This window comes from Tiliqua scincoides, chromosome 3 (assembly GCF_035046505.1).
Source record: "Tiliqua scincoides isolate rTilSci1 chromosome 3, rTilSci1.hap2, whole genome shotgun sequence".
Lineage (NCBI taxonomy): Eukaryota > Metazoa > Chordata > Lepidosauria > Squamata > Scincidae > Tiliqua > Tiliqua scincoides.
Window position 1 is genome coordinate 163,942,452 of NC_089823.1, and position 18,968 is coordinate 163,961,419.

The 18,968-nt window shown below is 42.5% G+C and overlaps 1 protein-coding gene across 1 annotated transcript in view; it reads right to left on the minus strand.

The window, feature by feature from the left end:
* BLNK (B cell linker) overlaps window positions 1–18,968 on the minus strand; it is a 133,599-nt gene that overhangs the window by 66,840 nt on the left and 47,791 nt on the right. The window contains exon 3 of the mRNA XM_066621427.1: window positions 16,233–16,279. Within this exon, the coding sequence (XP_066477524.1) occupies window positions 16,233–16,279 (47 nt within the window). The remainder of the gene's footprint in view (window positions 1–16,232; window positions 16,280–18,968) is intronic.

Below are 18,968 nucleotides of genomic sequence, written 5' to 3' on the forward strand. Positions count from 1 at the left end.
AAACAAATATAAATAACAGAAATAAGATATAAACAACAGAAATAAGAACATCAGGGACATCTAGTGGACTAAAAAAGATACTGCAAGGACAAGAACAGCACTTGACAAGTGAAGTAAGAAGAAAGAAGATATAAGAAGGAAGAAAAAGGATGACAGGAAAAAGAGCGAAAGTTAGGAGCTCTTCTGCCCTGGAGTCCAGCTTGGGAAAACTAACACAAGAGGAACCGTAAGGGAAAGAATGGAAGCAGACAATACAAGCCAATATAGAGAAATTAGTGGTGATGGGACAGCAACAAACAAATCAATATCTGCAGGTTCAAGCTAGTTTGGATGCGTTAACTACACAACTCGTAAATGATCTTAGTGTGCAACTTAAAGATGTTTTATCCGAATCACATGAGAAAAAACAAAGGATTATGGAAAAAGTATTGGAAATGGGAAAGCAACTAGCAAACCGATATTTACAAATCCAAATTAGCTTGGAAATCTTAATTCAACAGACAAATAAGTCTAATACGCAACAAACAGGAGAGGATCAACAAAAGAGCAAAGAAATGGAAGATAAATCCAAAACACTGGAGACAGGACAGAACAAACAATTGGAAGAGACAATGTTGTTGGAGATAGCTTGGAAGATAAAGACTCAAAAGTCACCAGACCACAAAGGAGAAGAAATACTTCGACTAATTGATGCAGATTGGATTGATCAATGAAGGAAGAAGAAATAGATTGAACTTCTTTTGGAGCACCTGATGAGATCAGGAACTTGGCCACAACAGCAGGATATACATCCGTGGTTCCCAAACTTTTTCAATTGGTGGCTTCTTTGACCTACTGGGTCATTGGCAGTGGCTCCCTATTAAGGCTACCATCCTATAATTTGTATAGGGTAGTGGGTTTTTTGAAAGGATTCTACGGCTCCCCTGGTTGGTTTCCATGGCTCCCTGGGAAACCACGGCTCACAGTTTGGGAGTCACCTATACATAAGATAGGTGTAGATTCAACCAACTGACATAGATTGGAATGATCAAGTAAAGGAGATGACTCATCAAGATGTTGATTTAGCAAGAAGGGAGAGTACATTAAACTGTGATTTGTTAAGAGTAATTCATGTGAAATTTATTAGAAAAAAAAGATGGAAAATTAAAGTCTAGAGAAGAGAAGAGATTTGGCAGACCTTTGGATATTTAGGTTGGAGACAAGGGAATAGATAAAAAGAAAGACAGTAATGTGTTAATTTTGTATGTTAGAAATTAAAATTTATTAGATGTCAATGAGAATTTATATAAGTTTTATAGGTGATATGTAATATGTATAAAAATTTTAGTTAGTTTGATATTAATAGATGTTAGAATTTTAGAGGATAATTTTAATGAATTAGAATTAATTTTAGGTGATATTGTTTTGGATGTTTACGTATATGTTTATGTGTTTAGTCATGAGGATATATTAATTTTGGATGTTGTAGATAGAGAAATGTTATATGTAATTGTTAGGATATTAAAAGTTGTTAGAATTTAATATGTTAGATATTGGATTATGATATTAATTCTTGTGAGGATTTTATATGCTAGCTATTGGAAAGACACGAAGATCCCAATGAAAGATGAATTAATAGAGAAAATAATGAATGTGGTGGAAATGGACAGATTTCTAGAGAGTTTGGATCAACAGTGAAACTGATATAGATTGAATAATGAAAATTATTTTATGCTTGGTTGAAAATAAAGTTGTAGAAGTATAAGATAGGGTATTTAGATGAATGTATGCAAGATATCATACATCACTATAACTAATAAATTGTTACATATTTCTTAATCTAGTTCCTCTTCTACGTTAGCTTCTTAATATCATTTATCATTTATCTATCATATCGTATATAATATATCATGATGAATCTTCTGTGATTCATATCATTTGATATCATATGAATCTTCTGTGGTAGAGACTCAGCATCTTGGGGAACACCATGGAGAAGGTCCCTTCTCACATCACCAGCAACTGAGCATCAGAAGTGGAGGGGTGAGCAAGAAGCCTTCTGGTTATACTTAATAAGCAAGATCAGAGGGGAGAAGGCTTTTAGGTACTCTGCTCCTGTTTTTACTTAACCCAGAGATGGAGGTAAAAATTTGACAAACTGTGTTCCTTCTATTACTAAACAAAAATCAGTTCTAAGAAATCTCCTGTGCTTCAAGGCCACCTGGAGTTATTTAGCAATTTATTTGTTAGATTTATAACTTGCTCTTCAAGGAACTCTAAACAGCCTCACAGTGACCCTGTGTTGTTTTTGGTAAGCAGTTCCAGTGCAGCTCTCTCTAGTTACCACACAAAGCAAGCAGACACCTGTCTGGTTTCTTTTAAGTGCAAAATGGTAATTTATTTGAATGAGAAGAAAACAAACACAGTGGTGTTTTGTAAAGAGTGTGTGGCACAGAGTGCCATAAATACATGCCTGGGTCCATAGAGGCTGACACCCTGCTGGCTTGATGTGGCACACCTTCTTCCTGACATGGAAAACAACAATGCAGGAACTGCTTCCCAGGTAGCTGAAGAAATGTTGCAGCAGGCATAGAAAAAACCAATGAGTGATCTGGGCATACTCTAATGGAATGATCCAAGCCTATTCATGAGGAGTAACATTTCCTGTTCCTGCTCCTCTCCAGTCACTAGGACAACTAGGAGACAGGGAGCCATTATGACACAGCTGGTAATGCGGAGGTATTATAAGTTCTTACAAGAGCCAAGTATTATAGGCTCTGGCTCCTGGTTCCATGGTGTGCCTAAAGAATGGTGGCTCAATGATGCAACCTCGTAAACAGCATGTGGATGCTTCAACCTTCTTTCACGGCAAGGAACCTGTGGTACTAATGGGGGAGGAGAAACCAAGACCAAGAAAGTAGGAAGTCCCAAATTTGTCTTCTGTCGCTTTGGATAGAGAGGAGCAGGGCTGTCCCTACAAGGATGTGGGGCCCAGGGCAACTCACAGTGCAGGACCTTCCCTATTTTTTCTCTCTCTCTCTCACTCACACATACACACAAAGAACACATATGCATGCACACACAGAGAGAGGGAAAGTGAGAGAAATAAAAGTCATAATGTCAAAATGTGATCCATTCTGCTACCTCTGAAAGATGCAACTAATGAGGAGAAGGGCATAGAGTGAAACTGGTGAAGAGAGGGAGGAATTCTGAACGAGGGACGACGAGGGCTGGGAATTATGATATCTGCTTTAGGTGAGGGGCAGCACTGCATGCTGAGGGTGATAGGAAGGGGGAGGGATTGTGTGACCAGGAGAGTGAGCAACGAGGGCTGGCAAGGGGGAACTGGGGCATGAGAAAGCAGAGACAGATGGGATGGCTGGACAGAGAGTGAGTCCTAAGGGAGAAAGCAGGCAGGCCAGGACACAACTTCTGTATTTTTATTGTGCAAATAAACAGGCTTAGGCAACTTGGGGCGCACTCTGGTTTGGCTGGCATCTCCCCATTGCCTCCCCACCACCTTTCTACTCCTAACTTTTCACACACTGTCCTGCCAAACAGGAAAGCTGGAACTTTCTCCTCCTCCTCTGGTTCCCTTCAATGTAGTTCCCTTCATGCTGGTTCCCGTTAGCTACAGCACCTTCGTAGACAAGCCATTATCTCCACTGATGCCGGAGGTGACATCTGTTTATCATGTCAAGACTTCCTAAGTGTGGAGCCAAATGCCAACTGCCCCAGTTGCCCTCCCCAAGGGATGGGCCTAAAGGGATCCCTTTTTTTTTGCTGGCTGGCTGAATGCAGAAACTTAGGTACATGAGGCAAGAACCTCCCCACCTTATGCTGCAGTATGACTGCCTGTTGGGCATAAGTCATGAGTGTGTCCTCAGTGCAATGAACTCTTGGCTCTCAGAGAACAAGTTTGCTCTCTTGAACCCAAGGTCGCTGACGTGGAGAAGTCTGTCCAAAGGGTGATTGAGGATTGTGAATGACACCTTTAGGAACTTGATGGAAACATTTCATTCCCGGGCCAATGGCTCTGCTACTGCTACACAGAAGGAGGGGCACAGGGAAGGAAAACATCATTCTGAAGAAGAGGGAAATGATCCTTAGGATGGACCTCATTCCTTGGATAATGCACCCATATCTAGCTGAGGATAGTCCTATGGGGTGTGAGTTCCTAGTGGGTAATTCATCATTAGAGACATATGGAGGTGAGTTTGTGATGGATGTGCAGACTGTGTGGGGACTGCAGAGAAGTGATGGGCATCTGTTTGTCACTCCTTCCCAATCCACCACCCCATACAAATATTATCATTAGATCATGGCTGGGCCACCAGTGGTGTCAAAGGAAATCATTCTGTTACTCTTTATCCATACTTAATTTTAATGGATAAATCTGTTCAAATGTTGGAAACAGGTAGGCTACATACAGAGATTTCACAAGGAGCAGCATGATTTTTGCCAGATGGGTGTGGCGAACATGAAACGACTTGCACCAACCTCCTTTCGTACGGCATCAAATGAAATGCTTTCTGTCAAAAATCATGAAAAGAAAAAAGGTGCTAAAGGCAAAATTAGATGTAAAGGCAGAAGACCTGTGGATGTACTCTCTGTCAATCACCTGTCCTGTGCTGGAGGTGGGATTTGGAGAGCAAAACTAGCAGGTGGGCAACGGGTGCGACAACTTTCATCCACAGCTAATCTGCCCACCATCTGTTTTCCTAGGCATTTTGGTCCCAGCTCAGCTCACTGGAACATTGAGTAGAGCCCAAGAAAAGTGAGGTTGGAGGCCACTTACAGGAGCAGGATGGGCACCCCTCACCCATGGATTCCCTTTCTTCTTAAAATGGGATCTCACATATACTGTATGCGACCCACATTTAATCTCTCCTGTCTAATCTGGTCCTCATAATCATTGCTTTGTGAGATAAGACAGTTGCTACAGGAGGGAAAATTATTTCCTCCTTTCAAAAAACAAAAACAAAAAAAGATGATGACAACAAAAGCAACAAGAAAGTGAGCGCAGACAAAGATATGCATTGCAGTTCATGAAGAAGAGGGAATGAGTAGCCTTCAGAGAAATTAACTTTCTGCTTATTTTCCTTGAGGAAAACCAGAATAAATGAGAAACAACTGCACATTGATTAGACTGGGAACAATAGTTTTCAGAGACCCAGGGTAGAAGAAGAAACACAGCAGCAAGTCTTCACCATTTCGTATCTCATTTACATTGCTATTAGTTGTTTAAATTATGGCAAAGAACACACAATATTCCATCATGTTTAGGTTGTTTTTTTTTAACCAAGTAACAGGGATAAAGAAATATAAGAATGTTTCCATATTTTTGTCTTAGGAATGGAACACTAAGCTGAAAATTTGTTCTTAGAAAATGGCTTACCACAGGATGGAATTTTTTCCATAGTTGGTGTAACCTCTAACGGCATGGAATATGAGTGATTACAAATTTCCATTATTGGGATACTATAATACATAATGGCAGAGAAATTGAGTTTATTTTCTTGCGTAATACTCTGACATGTCAACATTTTGGGTTTCTTCCATTTCTGCATGTGCCCATGCCAGCTTTTTGTTTTTGTTTTTGTTTTGTTAAAGTGATGGGAATATACATTGTACAGGGAAACAGAGATTGAAATGTGCCTTTTTCTAAAAGTTAGCTGCCTTGCAAAGTCTATATGAAAGGCATAAAATATGGATTTCAGGAAAGTAGAGGAAAATAGTCTTTATGCTAAAGCTGCAATCCAGAATGCATTTCTTGGAAAGTAAGTCCAACTGAATACAGTAAGATATACTTTTGAGTAAACATGCATAGGGTTGCATAGTTGTTGTGCTCACTCATTAGTAATTCTGATTAAACAGCAATATTTCCAAAGAAATGGAATTAATTAGAGAATGCTGTGAACTATAAAGAGAATGGGAAAAACAGATGGGGGAAAAATAAACGCCATGTGGAATCAAAGGCATATTTTCTTTTTGCTGAAGCAGAAGAAATTACAGCAACATTAGTTTTGGGCTGTGATGGACTTTCCGGTTTAAATGAGCTTTAAAATGCGACTAGTGTGTTGAATAGCAAGCTCAAACTTGTTTAAGACTGGAGAGAAAATGAAGAGAACTTTTTGTTTTTGGTTGTGGAAATGTGTTAAAGTGATTACCAACCCAATCACATATGTCAGAAACGGAGACCACAGTCTTATGCGTGTCTACTCAGAAGCAAGTGCCATTGTGCTCAGTGGGCTTAAACCCAGGTAAGTGTGGCTAGGACTTCAGCTTAAGCACTACAGGATATTGTGTACACCCTCAAATGCTGGTATAACTACAAATCTTTTGTGGCGCAGAAGCAAGCTTCCTGTTCTGCTAGCAGATATACCTTACCAGCAGTGTAACTTGAGCTTGCCCAATTGGGGCAGAAATATGGGCAGGACATGGGTGGGGTGGAGAAGGACATGGGTGGGGTGGAGAGGAGCCAGCAGCTGCCATATTCTAAAGTTCCGCAAGATGATGACCATGCCAATGTCAAAGCTGGTGCACAAGCAAAACCCTCATAAAAACCAATGGCAATGGAAAAACACCTGAAAATCTCATCTCCCACTACACCATTCATCCTGTTCCCTTTCTTATGGTGGAGAATAGGATACAGAGTGCACTCCACAGCCAATCACAGCACACCAAGACTGGTACTTAAATCCCAATCATGGAGTCCAGAAGTAAAACAACAGGGTGCATGATATGGGGATATATTTCTCTGGTCTCAGGTTGTGCACTCTTAGAGCACACATGCTGGAACTTTGGTGATGAAAGGGCACTTTTCACACAAAGGGAGCATTTTGCACAAACAACCTATTGTCCCTCAGGACAAGATGTTTTTGTTAGCACTTGTTCTCTCAGAAGACTTATTGCAGGGACTCTGCCCCAAGGGGTGCTACAGGCAAACATGCAAGTGGAACATCCCCTGCACCACCTCACAGAGGTGAACAAAGGAGGGGAGGGAAGTTCATACTACCAAGAATGGATGCTGTGTCGCTGTCTCATGTCTCAACATGTCCCTTCAGCATGAACAATGGTATCAATGCAAGAAACAGTGTTGCTTAACGTTCTCTCCCTCCCTGTTGCAACAGCCGTGAGTGCCTCATGGTGAATGCCAGGATCTGCAGCTGCTGCTGCTGAACAAACACTCATCTAGTTCCCTTTTGTTTTCAGAAGTGCAGGATAGCCACATGGGACAGGACACTCATTACCTGCAGAGTTCCAGTGCCAGCTCTAACAGGGTAAGGGAAGGTGGCAGCCACTCATTGGACCTGCATCTGCAGCAGCCCCCTGCTTATTTCAACCTGGCAGTGCTTCTCTGTCCAACGCCATTGGGCTGGATGGGTTGCAATGACTGGCTCCTTGTATGATGGTGGGGCGGGCCACTGCTGGGCAATGCCCCATTATTAGTGGTTGGTGGTTGTCTCCATGGTTACTGACAGAGTTATGGGCAGGACTACCCCTCCATGTGTGTTGTTTAGATTCCTTTTCCTTCCTTGCCCTTTCTCCTGAATGAACTTAGGATATGATGATTACTGGGCTGGGGCACCTTCCTTATGAGGAAAGGCTACGGCGTTTGGGCCTCTTCAGCCTAGAAAGGAGGCGCCTGAGGGGGAACTTGGTTGAGACATACAAAATTATGCAGGGGATGGACAGAGTGGATAGAGAGATGCTCTTTACACTCTCACATAACACCAGAACCAGGGGACATCCACTAAAATGGAGTGTTGGGAGAGTTAGAACAGACAAAAGAAAATATTTATTTACTCAGCGTGTGGTTGGTCTGTGGAACTCCTTGCCACAGGATGTGATGGTGGCATCTGGCCTGGATGCCTTTAAAAGGGGATTGGAAAAGTTTCTGGAGGAAAAATCCATTACAGGTTACAAGCCATGATGTGTATGTGCAACCTCCTGATTTTAGAAATGGGCTATGTCAGAATGCCAGTGCAAGGGACGGCACCAGGATGAGGTGTCTTGTTATCTGGTGTGCTCCCTGGGGCATTTGGTGGGCTGCTGTGAGATATAGGAAGCTGGACTAGATGGGCCTATGGCCTGATCCAGTGGGGCTGTTCTTATGTTCTTATGATGCACATTGCTTGGATATGCCCCCAGTATAGTGGAGCTGTTGGCATTAACTGGGCATAGAATTGCACCATTAAAGCTTGACCTCAAGTTCTCCTGAACAGGGAGACAGTTGGGTCTTGACTAGGAAGTCTGTCCTTCCTCTGTTGTGATGCTGCTGATCTCATTCTCCTCCTACCTTTTTGCTCAAAGACTTTTGGGAAATTTCTCGTGACCAAGGAAGGAAAATTGAAATGCAGTCTGAAAATGGGGGAATGAATTCTTCATCTCAGATTTTTGTCAACAGATGACAAATTCATTCCCCACTCTCTTAATGCAGTTCAATTGACCTTCTTCAGTCATCCATTCTTCTCAGTTGTTTCTGGAGGTAATTTCTAAAATTATTCACTGGCAGACATTTTAGGAAAAAACATAGAACTTTTCTGTTTGATGACTTGTAGCCCAATCCTATCCAACTTTCCAGCACTGGTGCAGCTGTACCAGTGGGACATGTGCTGCATCCTGCAGTAAGGGAGCAGTCAAGGAGGCCTTCCCCCCTCCTTGGGGCTGCATTGTTGCTGCATCAGTGCTGGAAAGTTGGACCCTTGGTTCCTTAATGGCTCAAGGTAAATGGGTCTCCTCAGAGAAACCTCATAATCTCGTACCATAATAGAAAACTCTTTTTGAATAAACAGTATTGTTCAAAAACAAGAGAAACAGGCATCTCCACAGGAAAATGTTTATTTATATCACTGTGCCTGCAACTTCCTGGGCCATTCTGCCAAGCGGAAGAACTAGACCTCTCCTGAACATAGAGATTAAAACCACATGGGTGGTTTTATTGCCTGGCTTTGCATGTGTGTCCTCCTCTTTTCACTGCCATTGAGAGGGAGAGGAATGAGAGGAAAGAGCAGTAGGTTGGTTCTTGACTCCGTTCCTTGATAAAGTGCAATGTGGGATACGCATAAGGAGACACTGATATTCTGTTCTCGGGATAGGAGCCTTGGCCTTGTATTTCGTAATCACGTAAATATGCGCAAACAACTTCAGTTTCAAATGTGAAAGCAATTGGCTTTAGATTGTCACTGCATCTGTTTTCTTACGGTTTCCTGTTAGTGGCTGAGCAACCACATTTACAGACCTTGGCTAAAATGAGAATATAAATGCATGGTTCTTCATGCCTGAGTGAAGCAAGAGTTTCTTCTTACTTTTGAGGTCCAGGTGCAACACTTTCTAGTTTAGAAGGCAGAGTGTTGGAAAGGAGGGCCCTGAGTTCTCAGTGGGACAGCAGCAGTAGCCCACTTTGGTATTTTATTTTGCATAAGGCTATGCAGTTCAGCCAGAGAAAGCAAATCAGTGAGCCTGATGAACAGAGAATATGCAGGTGGAATAAATTGTACTGAACACAGTGCAAAATATGTGCACTGAATTGCACATCTTCTGAATTGCATAAGTGAATTGCAACACTTCTGAATTGAATATTACAGTTTCCTTCTCAAAGACATTAGGGTAGGTTCCTGAACGTGGATTTTTGTTGCTTAGATGCAAACACTATTGCTGGGCCATGCAGAGTTTTGAAAAAATAATTCAGTGCATATGCTATTATTAGCATGAGCTGAATGGACAACCTGAAGAAACACCTGCCATTTTGCACATTCACCAGACATCATGGATGATGTGCTTAGTGAAGACCATAAGCTGGGATGTTGCTAATGTGCACAGTCTCCAAATGGTGTTGGAAAATAGGGTGATGGCATCCCTTGCCATCATAAGCAGGGTATTTAACACATTGCCTTTTCACTGTGTGGCACCTTCATGTGCACATTCAGTTTGTCAGCATGAGACACACTCGCATCCTTCTCTTGTGCATATTGCCTGGACAATATACGAATTCAATGTTCCTTACTGCGACTATGTGCACATTCGCCATGATGTCTGGTTTGTGCACCACTAGCTGGTGTGTTCATATTTTAAAGAGATTTTAGACGCACATTCATTTTTAATCCTTCTTGTCAACATGCAGAGCTTCATTGGTGAGGATATACTACAATAACTATGATGACGACGACGACTTGTATTTCGCCCTATCCCATGGACTCAGAGCAGCTTACAGTATTTTTTTCTGCATGTCTGTAGACCTGTTTTTATTAATATAATTTCTTAATCTATATAATTTTGTCTAGCACTGAATATTACTAGCTTTCCAATTGGCCTGGTAGAATTACTTTTGTTGACAAACTGTAAATACACAAACTAAAACATAAGGAGGGATGTGTTCTTAAATATGCAATTAGGAGGATCTGAGGGGGATAATTATCACTATGTCGGCAGGTCCACAAGCAATGATGAGCTTAGATACTGTAGAACATGAAGCTCAAACAAGAATCATGAATACAAATATCAAAAAGCATCAGAAAGCTCTGATGTTAAATAATATGTGCAGCATTTTAAAATATGCATATAAGATTTGAAGCATCAATATTCATCTTTTCATAATCTTTCTAGACCTAACTTGCATCTTACTTAATGACCCGGCTAGGGAGACTGGAATTTCCTACTTTGCACACTGCAGAAAAATCTGCGATGAAGCTTGTAGATAATTGACTGGTTTGTGTCTGTAATTTAGAAATCAATCTAAGGAAGGAGATATAATTATAGCGTAGTGTCCATGCTGAAGATGTAGACAGTTCTGGGCTTGCAAATCAGATGTTTTCCAATGAGAGGCTCTTTTACACTGTTCCCTACTTACTCACAAACAATGTTGTGAGTTTAGAGGGTCTTTGAATGTACATTTCCTGATCACTAAATGTTTGGAGGGTATTTTTCAAGTTACAGACTGATATTCTGTGACTTCAGGTCTGATTCACACAAACGTTTTAGCCTCATTTTTATGTAGTGCTGAGACATCATGAGATACACTGTTCAGTTCAGTTCAGTAAGACCTTTATTGGCATAAAAGAGATACACTGAAACACACAGCCAACTGAGCATGTGATTTGAAAAATGCACCTACCCCATGCTCACAGGTTAAAGGTTGCTATTATATGCACATTTCCTTGGGAGTAGGACCCACTGAGGGCCCAGTACTATCCAATTTTCCAGTGTTGGTGCAGCTGTGCCAAAGGGGCATGTGCTGGATCCTGTGGTGGGGAGGCAGTCACAGAGGCCTTCTCAAGGTATGGGAACATTTGTTTCCTTAGCTCAGGGCTACATTGCAATTGCACAGGTGCTGGAAAATTGGATAGGATTGGGCCCTGAGTCTATTGGAACTTATTTCAGAGTAAACATGCATATACTAGTGCTGCATAAGTATACTTCGAGCCCAATCCTACGCTCTGTGTCCCAGCTTACTGCTGGTGTGAACTGTCGCAAACATGTTGTAAGGCACATTTGCAGGGCTTAGCGCTGGCCCAATACTAGAGCTAGCCCAGCATGAGCTCACACTGGGCTAGTGCAGTGGACAGCCGGTGCTCCGCTGCTCAGTGGTCGTCCAAACCACCAGGCAGCAGAGAGGTAGGTGGGGGCATGGGGGAGGCAGGGAGGAGACGTTCCTGGGTGGGGGAAGGTGGGGAGAGAGCAGGGAGGAGGTGTGCTGGTGGAGGGAGCAGGGCGGGAGGAGGGCGGAACTGGTAGAGTTCAGCTCCACCAGATCCTGAGCTCTGTGTTGGGCTGTGTGGCCCGACACTGAACTCTTTGATTCTGTGGCAGCTCCAGAGGTGCCACAGAATCAAGTAGTCCCATTGCGGAGCTACTTTTCTTACCTGGGGGAAGGAGACAAATGTTCCCTTCCCCTGAAGAGCCACCAGCAGCTGCACATTTGCACTCAGGCTGCAGTGGAATTTTCGGTGTCACAGCAGCCCCGCGCTCTGGGCAGCTCAGGATTGGGCTGTTATCCTACTAAATTTCCAGTCACAGCACGAGAATAATAATGTTAACTTTACAGTGTCAATTGTGGACTCTGAAGTTGCTCCTGTTACCCTGAGGTCACTTTCCATGCTTGCAACTTTCATTAAAGGGAATCCAACATGAGCTGCATTTGTATATGCAGCAGAATGAAGATGTAGAAATGAGGTGATGGGATGGACTTTGCCATTTCAAAAGAAAGAGGGGGATAGGATGAAAATGAAATGTGGAGAAGAGGAAAGTGCTGGGCTGGAGGCACTCTCTTCTCTTCCAGACTTCCTCTTCTATTCCATTCCTATCTTCCTTTTCCTATCCACAGAGCCAGTGGAGCAGAGCCCAGCCTATCACCAGATAAGCTGAGGCAGCATTTGGCTGGATTTGGCTGGCACTGTTCTCGCTTTTAGGTATATTTCTAATGCAAGAAGTTAAGCAATGTGACAGCCTGAAAGACATCACTAGTGTCATTTTAAATAGGAAAAACAATATTTTAAATAAAATAAATGTGTTTATTATTATTAACATGCAATAATTTTGTTTTTCAGCCCCAAGCCTCTTTTTTCCAGTTTTACAAACTTTGAAAGAAAATGGAAAGAGCATGTGGGAATGTTTTATAGCTTCCCACGAGACTCTCAAATCTCTATTGGTATCCAAAAGGGAACTGATATTTAATATGAAATCTCTGAGAAGCTCTACCTCAAGCAGATGGCAAATATGCTGTGGGCAGTGTGAATCAACAACACATCCGATAGAGACAAGATAAACAGAGGAGTAGACCTGCTCTGGGTCATTGGATAATGATGTATATGTGTTTGAACTATTCAAGGGCATGGGCCATCCATGGCGAAATAAATACAGACTCCCAGCTGTTATCATTCAGACAGGCAGCTCTATTTCTGGACTGTGTTCAGTTGCAGTGCTGAAGAAGACCAGAGCAGTCACAGATTTCTAGGCTCTGTCTATGACTTGTTATGAAGGCAGCTTTGAGGATTCCACATCTTCTGGAAACAGTTATAGTAGGAATCATCAAAAGCAGCTTTGTTTGATATATATAAGACCTGTACATTGCAGAAATGTCTGGGTAGATGCTCACATTGTCTATGTGTGCTCAGTGGGACTAGGAGCACAATGCACGCAACCCGATTGGTTGAGGCCAGACCACCTCTTCTCAGGCGCAACAAGCAATTTTTGTACCTACTTATCTCAAAGTGCAATGCTTTTTTAATCCAATATAAGTGAAGGGTAGTGATTCACATAGAGCCGAAGAGTAAGTGAACACAACCGCAGTGGACAACTTAGCCTACCCACTGTCCCAATAGCTCTTGTACAAAACCAGTATTAGGGAACTCCATTGAGAACCATGTCAGTCTCTATACTCATAGCCCTACCCTGTCTCTTATAGTCTTGAATTCCACTGATTTTGGTGTGGAGAGAGTGTGTGTAAGTACAGTACAGTCAGTTCTCTTTATTTGCAAATTCTCTATCTGCGAGGGGCAGAATTGCTACCTATCTCTCATTACCTGCAACTCTGCTCTGCGAAGATTGTTTTGGCACAGGGAAGGGGGGGGTCTCAGGGAGGCTATGAGCAGGCCGGCAGGTGGGGGCAAGAAAGGTTGCAGGAGGAGGAGGAGGAGGCACAGTGGCCTCCTTGTGAGCGTAAGGCAGTGCCACTGCCATGCAGGGAGAGAGGAAGAGACAGTATACAGTATATGGCATGAATGGGCATTGAGATTAGCCCATGGACAATCATCAGACACATTTGTGTCTTCTTCCAGATTTGCCCCACCACCTTGGGCACAATCTTGGGGACTCCAGCTGAACCTTCACAACCCTGGCATGACAAGTCAGCAGTGATAAGAGGTCTCTGGAAGGTTACTCGAGGACTGCTCTGGGGCTGGGGCAAGCCCAGGGAAGGAGACAAAAGACAGGTGGCAAAGAAGGGTGAAGCAACTCCCTCTCCACTGCTGAACTCTGAGGCCTTGTTGTTGGGCCAGCACTCTTTAACTAGTCAAGGGATAGCCAGCACAGAGGAGGAAGTATCAAATGTTGATGAGCCCTCGCTAACACCCAGCCCCATAGACTTCGATTCAGGTTCATAAAGTTCATAAAGTACATGGTGGGAGGGTTCCCTAGAACCTAACCCCATTTTCCCCATAGGTTCAATGAATCAGTATCCGCTAGTTTGGCATTTACTAAGTTTTCCAGGAACGTAACCCTACAGGATAACAAGAACTGACTGTATATATAACACTTTTTCATATACAGTTATGAACAACTAAGGAACAACTAAGGAACAACTAAGGAACATATGCTTTACTGCCACTTCTCCTTGCTAATCACATTCTTATATGGGTTTGTTGAATTTTTCTCTAACCAATCAGCCTGACTCTGTTGGCTTAATTGTAGTCTCCTACTAAAGGTCAATTGAAGACTAACCATGGTTTGAATCCATTTACCATGTCCCAAGGTGTGTCCTCTTCATATAACCACATTCTCTTCCTGTTGCCTTCTGCAGCTATGGTCTTCCCATGCCTTTTTTAAAGTTTTGCCCATGCTACTAACCTCATCTTGCCACTGTTTTGGCTGACTCAAACCCATGTTGCGAACAGAAGTATTTTCATTTGGCGCAGAGAAAAGCAAGCGAGTTGACAATAAGCTCGTAGGCCTAGAAATGCAGTTTCAAACTGTCTTCAAAATCCTGCTGCTAGACATTGTGAGTTAATGGTAAGAGTAGTGGGTCAGATACATCAACCCTTAGGAATAAATGCTACAGTCCTGATGCTCTCTGCATCTTTAGTGCACTCTATTTGTCCAGTCCAAATGTTAGATTTAATTTTCAAGAGACGGTCCTTTTGATTGTCTCTCTTTTACTCTGTTAAAAATTAAAATGGTCCCAAGAGAATGCTAGCTCTTTTTTCTGTTCTTGAAGTGACCTTATCAGAATGAATGTAACATTGTTAAAAAAAAACAAGTCTCTTTGTCAGTGGTTCCCAATTTTTTTTTTTTGAACTGGTGGCTCCCTTGTCCTACTGGGTCTTTGGCCTTGGCCCCCCCATTAGGGTTACCATCCTATACATTGCAAAGGGTGGCAGCTTTTTTGCGAGGATTCTGTGGCTCCTCTGGCTGGTTTCTGCGTCTCCAGTGAGCCATGGCTCACAGTTGGGGAACCACTGCTCTTGGTGATTGTGAAGAGAGTTCTCAGGTAATCAATAATTTCAAACGTAGTACAATGGTTGGTAGATGATACAGTTTTCTCTCTTTTGGCTATCCTATAGTTTTCTTTCTAAGGCTGCAATCCTATATGCACTGTCCCGGGAGTAAACCCCATTAAACACAATGGGACTTACTTCTGAGAAGGCATGCCTAGGCTCATGCTATAAAGCAGGGTGGCCAAATTGCAGCCCGCCAGGCACATGCAGCTCTTTGACATATAATGTGAAGCTTGTGAAAATATGTTGGCTATGCTCCTTTTTGCATCACGATTAATATAAAAAGTAAATAAGAAATTTTCAAGCTTAATAATTATTTACCAGGTATAAATTGAGAGTCCATTGGATTAAAACACATCTAATAATGTTACATCTCTTTTGCAGCTCTCAGACATCTAAAATTTATCGTAAGTGGCTCTTAGGTTAAGCAGGTTTGGCCAACCTGCTATAAAGTAGTGAAGCAACACCCTTTTCTCTCTTTGTTGAGGTGCCAAGAGACAGGCTACAAAATACAAAATGGACCTTGTACAAGGATTGGAGCCTTGGACCAAAATATGAGAGAAATGTTTCCACTACCCAAGTGATAAATTATGGATTTAGTCATTGCATACCATTTCCAGTGACCATAACTTAAATGTAAGATATTGTATCCTTGTAATTGTATTATAATGCTGCCTTTGGATATACTGTAGCTCCCCGTATCCATGGGACCCATATCTGTGCTTTCACTTATCTGTGGTTCTCAATTCCCCCATCACACTCATGGCTTACTCCTCTTCATTTGCAAACACTTAGCAAAAGGAAGCTTTTGCTCATGCGTCAAGTGTGCCCTCTTGGGTGGTTTCTTCTTTTTGATCCTTATCTGCCTGACTCCAGACTACCTTGACATGTCATCCACCACTAGATCCTTTTCATACTTCTCCACCTGCACCAGAACCAAAACTTTGCCTGGAGCCTATCTCATAGCTTGGCTAAGGCCAGACAATATCTGCAGCAAAAGAATTGTCCATTTCACGAGAAAGTAAAAAAGGCAAGACTTACGGCTGATCCATTATACCGAATCTGTTCCTCTCATATTCTGATAAATTCTGAAAGCAGAAAAAAAAAAGTTTCACTGAAGAAAACCACAAACTCAAGTCAGAAGTTAAACAAAATGAACTTACATTTTATCTTATTCACAGTTTACTGACAATGCTGAGAGAAACAGTCATATTCTTTTAATGTCACTTTTAGTTTATACTATGGCACAGAATGATTAGATCCAAGTTAATTATTAACACTTTATTACTAACACTCCTGGTGATTATTGTGAAAAACAAGTAGCGAATATACCCAGGAATGTAGTGTGTGAAATGCACCAGTTAATGAATCATTATAAGATGTGGAAAGCAAAATGTGTACTTGGTGTGTTTCCTTTCTGGGACACCCCCAGAGTGTTCAACTGCATTTCCTGAGAAGTTTTGTAACCCTTGAGGATTTGGGGAAAAGGACAGGTGTACAGATCAAGATAGCAAAGAAATTATGCACGTTCAGAGAGTAGTCCAAGGGTGGCTTCATATTCCTTGTATCTGTTTTTTGAATCCTGGTCAGGATTTGTGCAGATTGACATCATAGATCGTACTTTGGATCCTGCCAAAATATAATCTTATCTAACTCTGTGACTATACAGTGCAGGACCTGCTCACACATGCATGGCCATTGCTTAATGCAGTGATTTTCAGCCAGTGTTCCATGGCACATTGGTGTGCCGTGAATGGTCCACAGGTGTGCCATGGAAGTTTAGGGGGAGGGTCATTTATTAGCAGGGCCATTGAGGGATATGAGCCCCCTGACAACAGTGTGGTACGCCTTGTCAAGCGTCCAAAAACTGATGGTGTGCCTTGACCATTTTAGTGCCCTATGCTGTGCTGTGAGATGAAAAAGGTTGCAAATGGCTGGCTTAATGGCTATGGCATTAAGTGGTGATTTGCTCAATGATTTTTGCACCTGGTAGCAAATTGCTTGTTGATGTAAGCCATTATGGGAGTCAATTCAATTGAGGAAACCGATATTTAATCTTTAAAACAAACAACAAATAAAGGTCATTAATGGAAGTGTACATATACTGACTCCGTTAAAAGTCAGTGATTTGGATCCCAACTTCTGTAAGCAAAACGATGCTCATGTAAGGGGGCTTTCCCATGCCTATCCCAACTGCAGCTCCCTATGACCCACTACCCCCTTTCCACTAAACGCTGCAGCCCCCTTACATGAGCATCATTCTGATCAGAAGTCTGGATCCAAGTGGGTGCATATCAGTGGAGTCACTGATGCTCATGTGTATGTGAACCACCAGTCCCCCAGACCCTTTACTTCCCCACTGGGAAGAGGCCCTGCCCTCTTCTTCCCAGTGCTATGAGTCCTTCCCTCTTCTCTTCCCCCTTTCCCGATGCTATGAGTACTTGTCCACAATCATGACTGGCTCCCCCCCCCCCCCGCAGCTCTTTTCTTCCACTCAATCTAATAGCTCTCTAGTTTTTTTTTTTATTTTAACTGTATTTTTTTTACTATTATACAAAATGACAACTTTTATTTCTGTTATTACTCACGGAAATAACAGTTTTCACACAGATGTAATTGTATAGTTTGCATGCCCTCGTAATGCTTTTCGGTATGTCGAGAACAATGTTCAGTAATGAAACTCTCATCGTATTTTTGGTTCCAGTGTTATACAAACTGAGAGCATTGTTTTACAAAATTAGCAACTATTTGTCTCTGTGTACAGTGAGACTATATTTGTCAGGGTTACCGATTCACCTGCATTCTAAATGCAAAAAGAGCAGTGAGCCTGAAAGCATGGCTGAAAATCCATGATTGTATTGCAGAATGCATGGAAGTCAATGGGATTTTAAGGAAGTGTCTTCCTAAGAATACTTCCTTTTCTTCGGGAGGCACTTTTATAAGATACTTTTGGTTGATGAAATGTATTCTGCAACAACAATTTCAGAGCTGTTAGTGTGTTGCAATCACAAACAACCAGATGTTCTGAAGCATTTAAAAGACTTAAGGCCCAATCCTTTCCCCCTCTCTGTGCAGGGAGAGCATGAGCAGAAATTAGTGGTGTCAGCAAGAAGGCCTTTGCCGTCCTGTCTGCACCAGATCCAGATGGAATGTGTGCTGGAGCAGGTCAGGGCTGCTCTGAGCAGTGCAGGGGCAGGCAGAAGGCGAGGGAAGATGGGCGGGCAGATTGGGCCCAGGAGGGGAGGAGTGGTGGCAGTGATGTGCACTGTATCCTATCTCCCTTCCCCAGCCAGATACGCTGATACAAGGCAACACGGACTTGTGCTGGCTATTTAGCAGGCACAGATCCAAGTTGCCCCATTGTGGCAGCTGGAAATGGATGTCCCATTTGAGGAAACAGCCAGTATTGCAGTGCCCCCCCATACGATTCAGTGGAGCCCGCACTGGTGCTGCTGCATTAGAGTGTGGGCGGTTGGATAGGATTGGGCTACCACAGATTTACCATTTTGTAAATCTGTTTGTAAAGTTTTGGAGAGCGCAGACTATCAATGCATGAAGTGATATCCTCATTGGGCAGATGCACATGGGTGCAGAGAACAAAACTTGTAAACAGCGTTGCTAGAAACGTAGCACCACTAAGAGAAGTACCGCCCAATACTACACTTGAGATAGGCCAACATATTTCCACGTATGCCAGGGCAACGATGGTACTGCCCATAATGAACGGTCATAATAACATCATCTAACAATCCAATTCCACCTACCCCCACCCCCACC